We start from the raw sequence: 10,108 nt of genomic DNA on the forward strand, positions 1-10,108 counted from the left end.
ATGCCTCTCTTGAGATTCCAGATCTCTCTTTTTTCCTTTAAAGAAATATTATTGGGAGGTGAGGCACATGTATCATGGCTGCTGGAAGTGTTTGGAGGACAACTTTGTGGGATCAGTTCTCCTTCCCACCATTGGGCTCCAGGGCTCCAACTCAGACTGCCAGGCTTACATGGCAGGCGGTTTATACATTGAGCCATCCGTCAGGTCTACCCTTTCTCTTTGTGAAGACCTTGTGGTTTCAACACTTACAGTATATCGGTGCAGAGTCTCTGGTTAACACCAGTTGTTCTTGCAAAGGCTACAGGTTCAGTTCTGAGCATCCACATGATGGATCCCAGCCATTTGTAACTCTAGTCCCAAAGGATCTGATGGCCTCTTCTGACCTCCACAGGCACCAAGTATGCATATGATACACATACGTGCATTTGGGAAAAATGCTCATACTCACATTTTTGTTATGTTTCTTGAGACAGGATGACAGGGTCTCTCTGCACAGTCCTGGCTGTCCTGGAACTGACTATGCAGACCAGGCTGGCCTGGAATCCACAGACTTCCACCTGCCTCTGTCTTCCCAGTCCTAGGATTAAAGGAGTGTACTACGACATCCAGTACACACACACACAGTTTATATATATATATATATATATATATATATGTTTGTATAATATATATAATCAACAGAGATAACCAGTTCTCAACAACTTGGAAAAACAAAGAGGTCTGGGAAACACTTTATTTATCATCACATGTGCTGAGATGTGTGTTCTGATCCAGGAATGAGTCCACTTCTGACACACCATCTCACTCAGTTCCAGATGTGAAAGCATGGTGAAGAGCTCAAGGCACTTTGGGTGCTGTTTGAACGACAGCCCTTTCAGAGCTAATAACCCTGCAGAACTCCCATCCACTCTCCTAGCTGTCATGGCCGCAGTCCCAAGAGTCATGAAGGAACCACTTTAGGGGAGCCTGAGGATAATGGGACCTGATGCCATGCAGGGCTGGGAGAGCCACCAAGAAAAACACAGGCAATATTACAGCCAGGTTCAAGGTCTTGCATCACCCTCCCCCCATCATCCTTTTCTGTAGCTTCTGGTGAGGGAGAGGATGGCTTTGCTTGGTCCACAGCGGCAGGCACTCAGTAACTGGAGCAGAAATGGAGGAGCTACCTGGGTGCTGAGGCTGCTTCAAGAACATAGAGAAGGCAGCTCAACTCTAGATATAGCCTAGAAGTGGACTTTTGCAGAAGAGAGCAGCGGGAAGGCCGTGAGGAGGTGTGGACTAGGGTCCACAGACAGCTTCTGCCAATCTGCTGAGGAGGCCGCCAGTGCAGGCAAGCACTCTATGTTCTGTGGACACTCTGGTCCCAGAGCAGCAGGAGGGTTGGAGGAGGATGCCAGCCTCCTGCTGGTGGGATGCTCCAGTCTGAGGGGCTGTGGAGGGACCAGCTGGTCTGGGGGGCTGGGCATGAGGTCATCAAACTTAGAGAAAGACCCTGGAAGGCTGGAACCAGGGGGTGATGCGGACAGTACAGGGCTGGGGGATAACTGGGCTAGAGGGGCCCTCACCATGAAAGGGTCAAAGGACAGTGAGGGCAATGGGGAAGGGAGGACGCCAAGAGACTCGTGTAAGCATGGACCTGGAGAGAGCTGATGGGCTGGGGGAGAGGAGCCAGGAGTCTGGAGAAGGTCCAGCTGTTCCTGAGAGCCAGGGTATCCATGGGACGCAGATTGTCCTGAGAGTTGCTCTTCCTGGACTGGGCATTCAGAGGGCAGCAGAGCAGGGCAGGAGCCACAGTCCACTCGGCACAGGCGTTCATGCAGATGCAGCGTCCGGCCCCACCGTGCAAGTTCATTCTGCAAGACCTGGATCTCCTTCCGAAGGGCATGATTGTGTTTCTCCAAGGACTCGTGTTGCTGGTGGAGAAGCAGGTGGCAGGGAGGGATGTCAGCATCAGGACCCTGTGCAGGGTACTCACTGCTATAGGGTATGAATATCCAGATAGAACCTCTTGGGTGCTCATTCATCATGTATCTCTCTGGCAGGCTCATTATGCTCCCCTACCCCACATCTCCAGAGCTGGAACTTTCCTCTCTGCCTACTATGGATCATGTGATAAGAACCCAGGATCTCTATCTGGTCTCTATCTGCCCCTCACCTCCTGGCACTTCATTGGTCATTGGTCCAATCAGTGACTGCGTCTTGTTTGATGGATTTGGACTGTACCTTTGTTTGGTTAGGGAAGGGACACTGTAAACAAATGAGGGATGACAGGAAGACATTGGGTATCTTCTATTGGTCTGTACCTTACATTCCCTTAAGTCTGGATCTCTCACTAAACCCAGAGATGGACATTTTGGTCATCAGGCTCCTGGGATGTGCTGTTTCTGCCTCTAATGCTGCAGTGACAGGCCAAACCCAGCACTTCTTTTTGTTTGTTTGTTTGTTTGTTTTTCAAGACAGGGTTTCTCTGTATTGTTTTGGAGGCTGTCCTGGAACTCACTCTGTAGACCAGGCTGGCCTCGAACTCACAGAGATCTGCCTGCCTCTGCCTCCCAAGTGCTGGGATTAAAGGCATGCGCCACCACCACCCAGCTCAAGGTTCTTAATTCCTGTCCTTCCCCTAGAATCTGCTTCTTTCATGCTGTCTGCTCTGCCTGGACATTTTGAACCCTGCCCCCTTGATAGTCTTAATATGACTTGACCTCTCAATGGCATTGTTTCCTGGTTTCACTGAGTCTGCTAAAGACAAGGTCTTAGCCTCCAGATCCCAAAAGGCACCAACAAGACACTATAGGGGTTCAGGGCACTGCTGCAATGGTTGGCAGGAACCCGAGTCAGCATTTTCTAAGCACAGTAGGTTCAGGACAATCATCAACATGCAATTTAGTTTAGTTTAGTTTTTGAGAGTTTCTTATAGCCATGGCTGGCTCCCAAACCTCACAATTACAGGCACAAGCCGCCATGTCAGTCTTCTTGGATAGAGCTCTCTCTGGGCATGTGCAACATGTAAGCATTGTGCTTCTATTTTTTTTTTTAACATCTTGGGGAAGGGGCATATGCTATGACCCATGTGTGGAGGTCAGAGGGAAACTACTGGAGCTAAGTGTTGTCCTCCCACCACCCAAACTCTGGGGATCAGAAGTTTCCACACTGAGACATCTTGCCTCACCCAGTCCAGACTTACACTTCTGAATGGCATTTATGGTGATAGACAGTAAGGGTGAAGATGCAGAGAGAATGTTATTTCCACACCTTGTAAGTCTGAATAACTCAAACAACATTCTCAGTCCCCTTTGTGGGACACTTTAAAAGGAGAATTTTTCAAGGGCATTCTGCATGAAGTGGGGTGTAGGCCATGGACTTGGTTCTGAAAGGCCTCAGAGCACCAGCAGCCCCATTTGCACAATGGCTTCTGCAAATGAAAAGGGCATCTCTTTTTTCTTTATAGAAATTTAAAATGTATTTTATTTATGTATGTATTATTTATTTATTTATTTATTTTGGTTTTACAAGACAGGGTTTCTTTGTATTGTTTTGGAGGCTATCGGTCCAGCCTGGCCTCGAACTCACAGAGATCCACCTGCCTCTGCCTCCCGAGTGCTGGGATTAAAGGCATGCGCCACCACCTCCCAGCTATGTATGTATTTATTGAGTTGTGTATATGTGGGCACATCCACACCACAGTGCAAGTGTGGGGTCAGAGGACAACTTTCAGGTGTCAAGTTTTCTCCTACTGTGTGGGTCCTGAGATTGCACTCAGGTCCTCAGGGTGTGCTAACCTTCTGAGCCCTTTCTACAGCCCCAGAATGGATATTTCTACCTGGAGATATAGCTCATTTGGTAGAGTGCTCACCTAGCATAAAAGAAGTCCTGAGATTAATCACTCTCATCCCATAAACTGGGCATGGTGGCACACACCTGTAATTCTAGCATGGGAGAGGCAGAGGCAAGTCAGTGGTTAAGATAGTGAACTGGTCTTCCAGAAGATCCAAGTTCAGCTCCCAGTACCCATGTCAGGGGGCTCATAACTACCTGTAACTCCAATTCCAGGGGGATCTGACATCTCTGGCTCCTGTGGGCAAGGCACCTATAAGCCCATAGACACACACACACACACACACATACACACACACACACACACACACATATATATATTAAGCCAAGTGTGGTAGTTCATGTCTTTAATACCAGTACACAGGAAGCAGAGGTATGCAGGTCTCTGTGAGTTCCAGGCTAGCCTGGTCTACATAGTGAATTTCAGGACAGCCAGGGCTACGCAGAGAAACCCTGTCTCTAAATACATAAATTAAAATGACATGAAATAAAAAGTAAGCCATTCTAGTGAGGTTGTTCAGCAGGTCAGGCACTTTGCCACACAAGCCTGATGACCTAAGTTTGATCCCTGGGACCCGTACAAACACGGAAAGAGAAAACTGACTTCATAAAGTTGTCCTGTAGCCTCCACATGCATACATATGCACCCCATACTTACATTAACAATCAATGAAAATCTAATAGATAAAGCAGAGGCTGGAGATGTAGCTTGGTGATAGAGAGCACTTGCCCAGCACCATGACCTTGGTCTGGAGTTGTGGTTCCCAGCACCCAGATCACCAGATGGATGCTGAACTGTGTGTGGTTTAAGCCAATCTGTGGTGCTTGGTATGGTTACCTGAGTGAGTGAATGTGTCCTCCCCCACTTTTTGCTTCCAGAGCTTTTTGTCCTGATACTGCCATTTGCTTTACAGTAAACTGTGGAGCCCCCCCTTTTTTTCTGCCAGGTCCCGTTATAGGTGATTGCAAACAGAACGGAATGGGACAGTTTCCTGCCTTCATGGCACCTGGTGTCTCAGGAGAGGAGCAATGTGGAGGATACAGAGAAGGCTACTATGAAGGATGACTAATCTACTCACAGGCTAATGGATTCAAGACAACAGTGTGGATGAAGTATGGAATGAAGGCCACTGGGAAGCATAGACTGGTCCACTCCCGGGTCAATGGGCTATGTTTCCGGTATACTCTTTCCTCAACATGTCACGCCCTTACCCTCCCATGACTCCACATGAGATCCTTACTAGGTGCTGGACAGATGCTGGATCATGCTCTGAACTTCCCAGGCCCCAGAACCATGAGCTAAATGAAACTATCCTGGGTCTAGAGAGATGGCTCAGTGGTTAAGAGCACTGGCTGCTCTTCCAGAGGCTCAGGCTCCATTCCCAGCACCTATATGGGGGCTCACAACCATCTGTAGCTCCAGTCCCAGGGGATCTGCTACCCTCTTCTGTCCTCCAGAACATGGCACACGTGTTGTGCACAGACATATATGCAGGCAAAATACACATGCCCATACATATAAAATAAAACAAACTTTTAGCTGGGTAGTGGTGACACACACCTTTAATCCCAACACTTGGGAGCCAGAGGCAGGCAGATCTCCGTGAGTTTGAGGCCAGGCTGGTCTGCAGAGCAAGTTTCAGGGCTACACAGAGAAACCCTATCTCAAACAAAACAAAAACAACAACCACAAACAAACAAGATAAACTTTTAAAAGGAGAGAGAGCCGGGCGTTGGTGGCGCATGCCTTTAATCCCAGCACTCGGGAGGCAGAGGCAGGCGGATCTCTGTAAGTTCGAGACCAGCCTGGACTACCAAGCGAGTTCCAGGACAGCCTCCAAAGCCACAGAGAAACCCTGTCTCAAAAAAAAAAAAACAAAAAAAAAAAAAGAAAAGAAAAGAAAAAGAAAAAGGAGAGAGAGTTCTTTTCTCTATAAGTCACTCAGTCTTTTGAACCAAAAGAGGGCATCCCTACCTGGTGCAGAGCATCTGCCTTCTCAGTGTGCTTCTGCCGGCTGCGCTGGGCAGCCAGCCGGTTCTTCTGCTTTTTCTTCAGCTGCTTCTGACACTCCTCAGGGGCCTATGAGATAGGAGGCAGAGGGCTCTGGGGTCCTGGCAGTGGTTTGCCCCCTTTGTCATGATCAGTCATTTGGAAAGCTGTCTTTCTCAAGTCTGGTCCTAAGAACTCCTGTTCTCCCAAAATGTTTCCTCCCTTGGTGGCACAGTTCCCCGAAGACACTGCAATCCTTACTGTAAAACCAACCCTATTCAGTGTCCAACTCACGGCTTACATAGCAGAACATAGCAACTTTAAACACACACTCTCAAAAGCCAGCATTGACTTTTTTGAGTACAATAATCTCAATGGTAAAACAGAAGCACATGGTGCTTCCCCAACTGTCCACGGAGAGTGGAGAGAAGCTGGGAGTAGATACACCAGAGAGAGATGCTATTTCTATAATCCAAGAGTTGATCTTCCGAGCCCAGAGCTCCACAAAGATGGGGCCAGGGCCTGGTACAGTTCCATGTGCTCATGCCCACCTCATTCCCAAAGTGCTGGTATTCAGTTACTCAAAGAACATTTATTTTTTAGTGTGTGTGTGTGTGTGTGTGTGTGTGTGTGTGTGTGTGTGTGTGTGTGTGTGGTCTGCAGATATACATGTGTACAGAGCCCAGAAAGACAAAATAGTCCAGGCTGACCTGGAACTCACTATGTAGCAGAGGCTGGTCTTGAGCTTCTAACCTCCTGACAAAGTGCTAGGATTACAGGCATGTGCTACCACTTATAGAATATGCCTGCTTTCTTTTATATGTATGTATGTATGTATATATGTATATATGTGTGTGTGTATATATATACACAAAATAGACACATTATAGTATGCTCAGAAGCAATCAACCTTATTTTAATTTTTAAAATCATGTGTATAATTGTGTGTGGTGACATGTATGTGCATGTGGGAGGCCAGAAGAGGGTGTTAAATCCCTTGGAGCTGGAGTTACAGTTGGTTTGGTTGTGAGCTGTCCCATGCAGATTCTGGCAACCTAACTCAGGTCCTCTCTAAGAGTGGTAAGTGCTCCCTAACCGATGAGCACGCTCCAGCACCCATCTTATTTTTTGAGGCAGAGTCTCACTGGCCTGGGGCACACCACTAAGGCTAGGCTGCCTGGTCATCACGCAGAGATCTGCCTGTGTCTCCTTCCCCAGCCTTGACAGCCCACCAGACTTTTCAGTGGATGCTAGGGATCAGACTTACAAGGGAAGTGCTTCATTGACTGAGCCATCTCCACATCCTTTCAGCAGACATCTAAGTACCTACTATGTGCCAGGCACTAAGCTAGGAGGACACAGAAGTGGGAGGAAAACAAACAAACAACCAGGCAAAATGGCCACACATGGTGGAGCCTGCCTGTAATCCCAGCAGAAGGGTCAGGTTAAGGCCAGGCTTGGCTGCATAGTGAGGCCAGAATGGGATACATGAGATCTTTTCTCAAGCAAGCAATAAAGAAAGTAGGAATGTTGGCCGGGCGGTAGTGGTGCACGCCTTTAATCCCAGCACTCGGGAGGCCGAGGCAGGTGGATCTCTGTGAGTTCGAGACCAGCCTGGACTACCAAGGGAGTTCCAGGACAGCCTCCAAAGCCACAGAGAAACCCTGTCTCGGAAAAAAAAAAAAAAGAAAGAAAGTAGGAATGTAGCTTAGTGGGGAGTATTTGCCTAGCTTAGAAGGGGCTGGGGAGATGGCCCAGTAGTTAACAGCACTGACCGCTCTTCCAGAGGACCATGGTTCAATTCCCAGTACCCACATGGCAGCTAACAACTTTCTGTAACTCCAAGATCTGACAGAGACATACATCAAGCAAAATGCCAGTGCACATAAAATAAAAATAATGTTCACACTGAAAAGGACTGGCTGCCTAATACCAATGAATGGAGAGTTTGTCTGACAGGAAGTGGGACTTTTAGCTAATAGCTCTGAACCTTCCAACCCTAAGTACCATGAAAATTAAACGGAACCTGCAGCCAAATGCCCAGAGCTGGACCCTGCCTCTGTCACCCTACCCCAGGCAAAATCCCAGTCACCCTGACTGAGGACTCTGCATGTTCCTTGGTTTGTGGCTTCCCAGTGGCTGTATCTTCCTCGGGGCAAATTCAACCCCAGAGGATGGAGGCTGAGGAAAGAGTCAGTGAGAAAAGAAGAAAGCTGCATTTTGAGGGACTGAGGAGAGAAGAGAAGGGTCTGGAAATGCAGCAGCAAGGTGAGAGCAGCTGGAACGGAACGAGCAGTTCTGCAGGATCCATGTTCAAAGCTGGTGTGCAGTGTGAGACCTGGGAGGAACTGAACCCAGAGACGGCAGTGTGGAGCCCTGTCCCAGGTCACACAGACACGGTGTGGAGTTGGGACCGGAGCTCCTCACTACATCTTCCCTGGGACCCTTGGCCGATTTCTCTCCACGTGCGTCCTTCCTCGTCCCCTGTACTCACTGTCCCAGTCAGCAGCGCACCACTCCCACAGAGTTGCATGGCTTAGGCAGGGGGAGCAGAGGTTCAGTCCGGTCCTGCGTGTTCCCTCAGCAGCTTTGCCCTCCCAGTGCCCTCTGGAAGCTCAAGGAAGTGGTGGCTCTTTAAATCCCCAGTGACCACTCCGCCCCCAGCACACCCAGTTTCAGTTTCTCCTAAAGCCTTCGGCTGCCCAGAATCCTTGGCTCTTGCTTGCTCACGTGGCTGGAACTTCCTAACATGAGCTGCCTTCCGGAGGCCCCCTTCTCTGGAAGACTGGTGGAGGGTAGACAGGAGGAACAACAAGACAGTATCCCCGGGGCGAGCCGGCAGGCAGCCAGGGACAGGAACCTGGAGAAGGGGGAGCGTGTTGGCGGTGGGGGTGTGCATGAAGGAGCCCCTGTAATCGCTTGGGGAGCCCAGGTCCACAGTCCACACTGGAGCTGTGCAGCTTTGAGAAGGTGACTCATCTTCTCTGAACTTTAGTTTCTTCATCTATAAAGGATGTGGTAGGATGGGACAAATTCCCAGACCTGAGGTTGGGTGTGGTTGGTGTGGTGCTTGCACTACAGAAGCAGGGGCAGGAGGTTCACCCATGAGTTTGCAGGTAACCTGTGCTACATAGTAAAAGCTCCCAGACTTGACAGAAGAACTGAGACAAACTCTCCAAACTCTCTGAGACCAATATGGCAGGCATGACTACAAAAATAGTCAGGGCTGTCATGGTGGTACACACCTTTAATTTCCAGGGCTTGGAAGTGGAGCCAGGAGGGTGTCTCTGAGTTAGAGGCTCCAAGTCACAGTGCTAAACGATTAAACCCTGTCTGAATAATGATGATTATGGCAGTTATGTCGTGGGCCTTTAATCCCAGCACTTAGGAGGCAGAAGCAGGCAGATCTCTGAGTTTGAGGCCAGCCTGGTCTACAGAGTGAGTTCCAAGACAGGCAGGATACACAGAGAAACTGTCTCAGAAAAAAAAATGATGATGAAGAAATTTTAAATTTAATTTTATGTGTATGAATGTTTTGTCTGTGTTCAATATGTGTGCCCAGTGAGCTCAGAGGTCAAAAGAGAGCATTGGCTCTCCTGGATCTAGAGCCATCTTTAGCCCCCAAAAGAAAAAAATTTATAAGAATCCTTATGTCCAAGTTTTGTTTTTTTTTTTAGGTGCTAGTGGTAGCTGCCTATAATCCCAGCATTTGGGAAATGGAGACAAGAGGATCAGAAGTTCAAGCCCATTTATAGCTACACAAAGAGTTGGAGGCTAGCCTGGGCAATAAGAGGCAGTGTCTCTTAATAAATGAGTAAAAAAAAAAAAAAAGAGCACTGTAATTGATTAGCAATGTCTTCCATGCCATGGTTGATTAGTGATTTCTATAATGACCAGAGCTATAGTACACAACAATCCTTTGCCATCTCTAGAACTGATCCTGAAGCCAGCCTGGGCTTTATAGTTGGAAGACTTGACTGAGCCCTCGTCTCTGTCCATCAGTTTTCTGACCCGGTGCTTCAGTGTGTCCATCCCTTTTCTGGAGACGGTAAAATCAGTCCTGGTTTAGAGCTGTTTGGAGATAAAGAACGGGATGAGGAAAAAGCCCTTCCCCTATCATAAAGTACTGCCAGGCTAGGTGTGTCCCCTCCTCTGAAACTGGTAATGAATCTGGGCTCTAGGCTCATTGAAGTATGTTCATCAGTCTGTGTAGGTGACATTAGACACGACAGCTGAACACTGCCACCTTGCTTCTGAGAGCTTTGGGGGCAGAGGCTGAAATGG

At 48.3% G+C, this 10,108-nt stretch overlaps 1 protein-coding gene across 2 annotated transcripts; it reads right to left on the bottom strand.

The window, feature by feature from the left end:
- Positions 1-719: 719 nt before the first annotated feature.
- Positions 720-8,490, bottom strand: Batf2 (basic leucine zipper ATF-like transcription factor 2). Of its 2 annotated transcripts, none has more exons than XM_040748966.1 (3): positions 8,319-8,490; positions 5,810-5,914; positions 720-1,977 (listed from the first exon to the last, which is right to left on the bottom strand). In XM_040748966.1, the coding sequence occupies exons 2-3, from the start codon at positions 5,821-5,823 to the stop codon at positions 1,224-1,226; spliced, it is 768 nt and encodes a 255-aa protein (XP_040604900.1). In that variant the 5' UTR covers positions 5,824-5,914; positions 8,319-8,490; the 3' UTR covers positions 720-1,223. The 2 variants fall into 2 exon arrangements, with proteins under 2 accessions (XP_040604900.1, XP_040604892.1); XM_040748958.1 differs by having other exon boundaries at positions 720-1,913; positions 8,319-8,482.
- Between the last annotated feature and the right edge of the window lie 1,618 nt (positions 8,491-10,108).

This window comes from Mesocricetus auratus, unplaced genomic scaffold, assembly GCF_017639785.1.
Source record: "Mesocricetus auratus isolate SY011 unplaced genomic scaffold, BCM_Maur_2.0 Super-Scaffold_4256, whole genome shotgun sequence".
Taxonomy (NCBI): Eukaryota; Metazoa; Chordata; class Mammalia; order Rodentia; family Cricetidae; genus Mesocricetus; species Mesocricetus auratus.

Excerpts from the sequence above, each read along its gene's own strand:
- Batf2 (XM_040748958.1), bottom strand. The coding sequence starts at position 8,357 with ATGCAACTCTGTGGGAGTGGTGCGCTGCTGACTGGGACA. Across the intron at positions 5,915-8,318 it reads GTGCGCTGCTGACTGGGACA|GCCCCTGAGGAGTGTCAGAA; the intron begins GTGAGTACAGGG and ends CCTATCTCATAG. Across the intron at positions 1,914-5,809 it reads AGGCAGATGCTCTGCACCAG|CAACACGAGTCCTTGGAGAA; the intron begins GTAGGGATGCCC and ends CTTCTCCACCAG.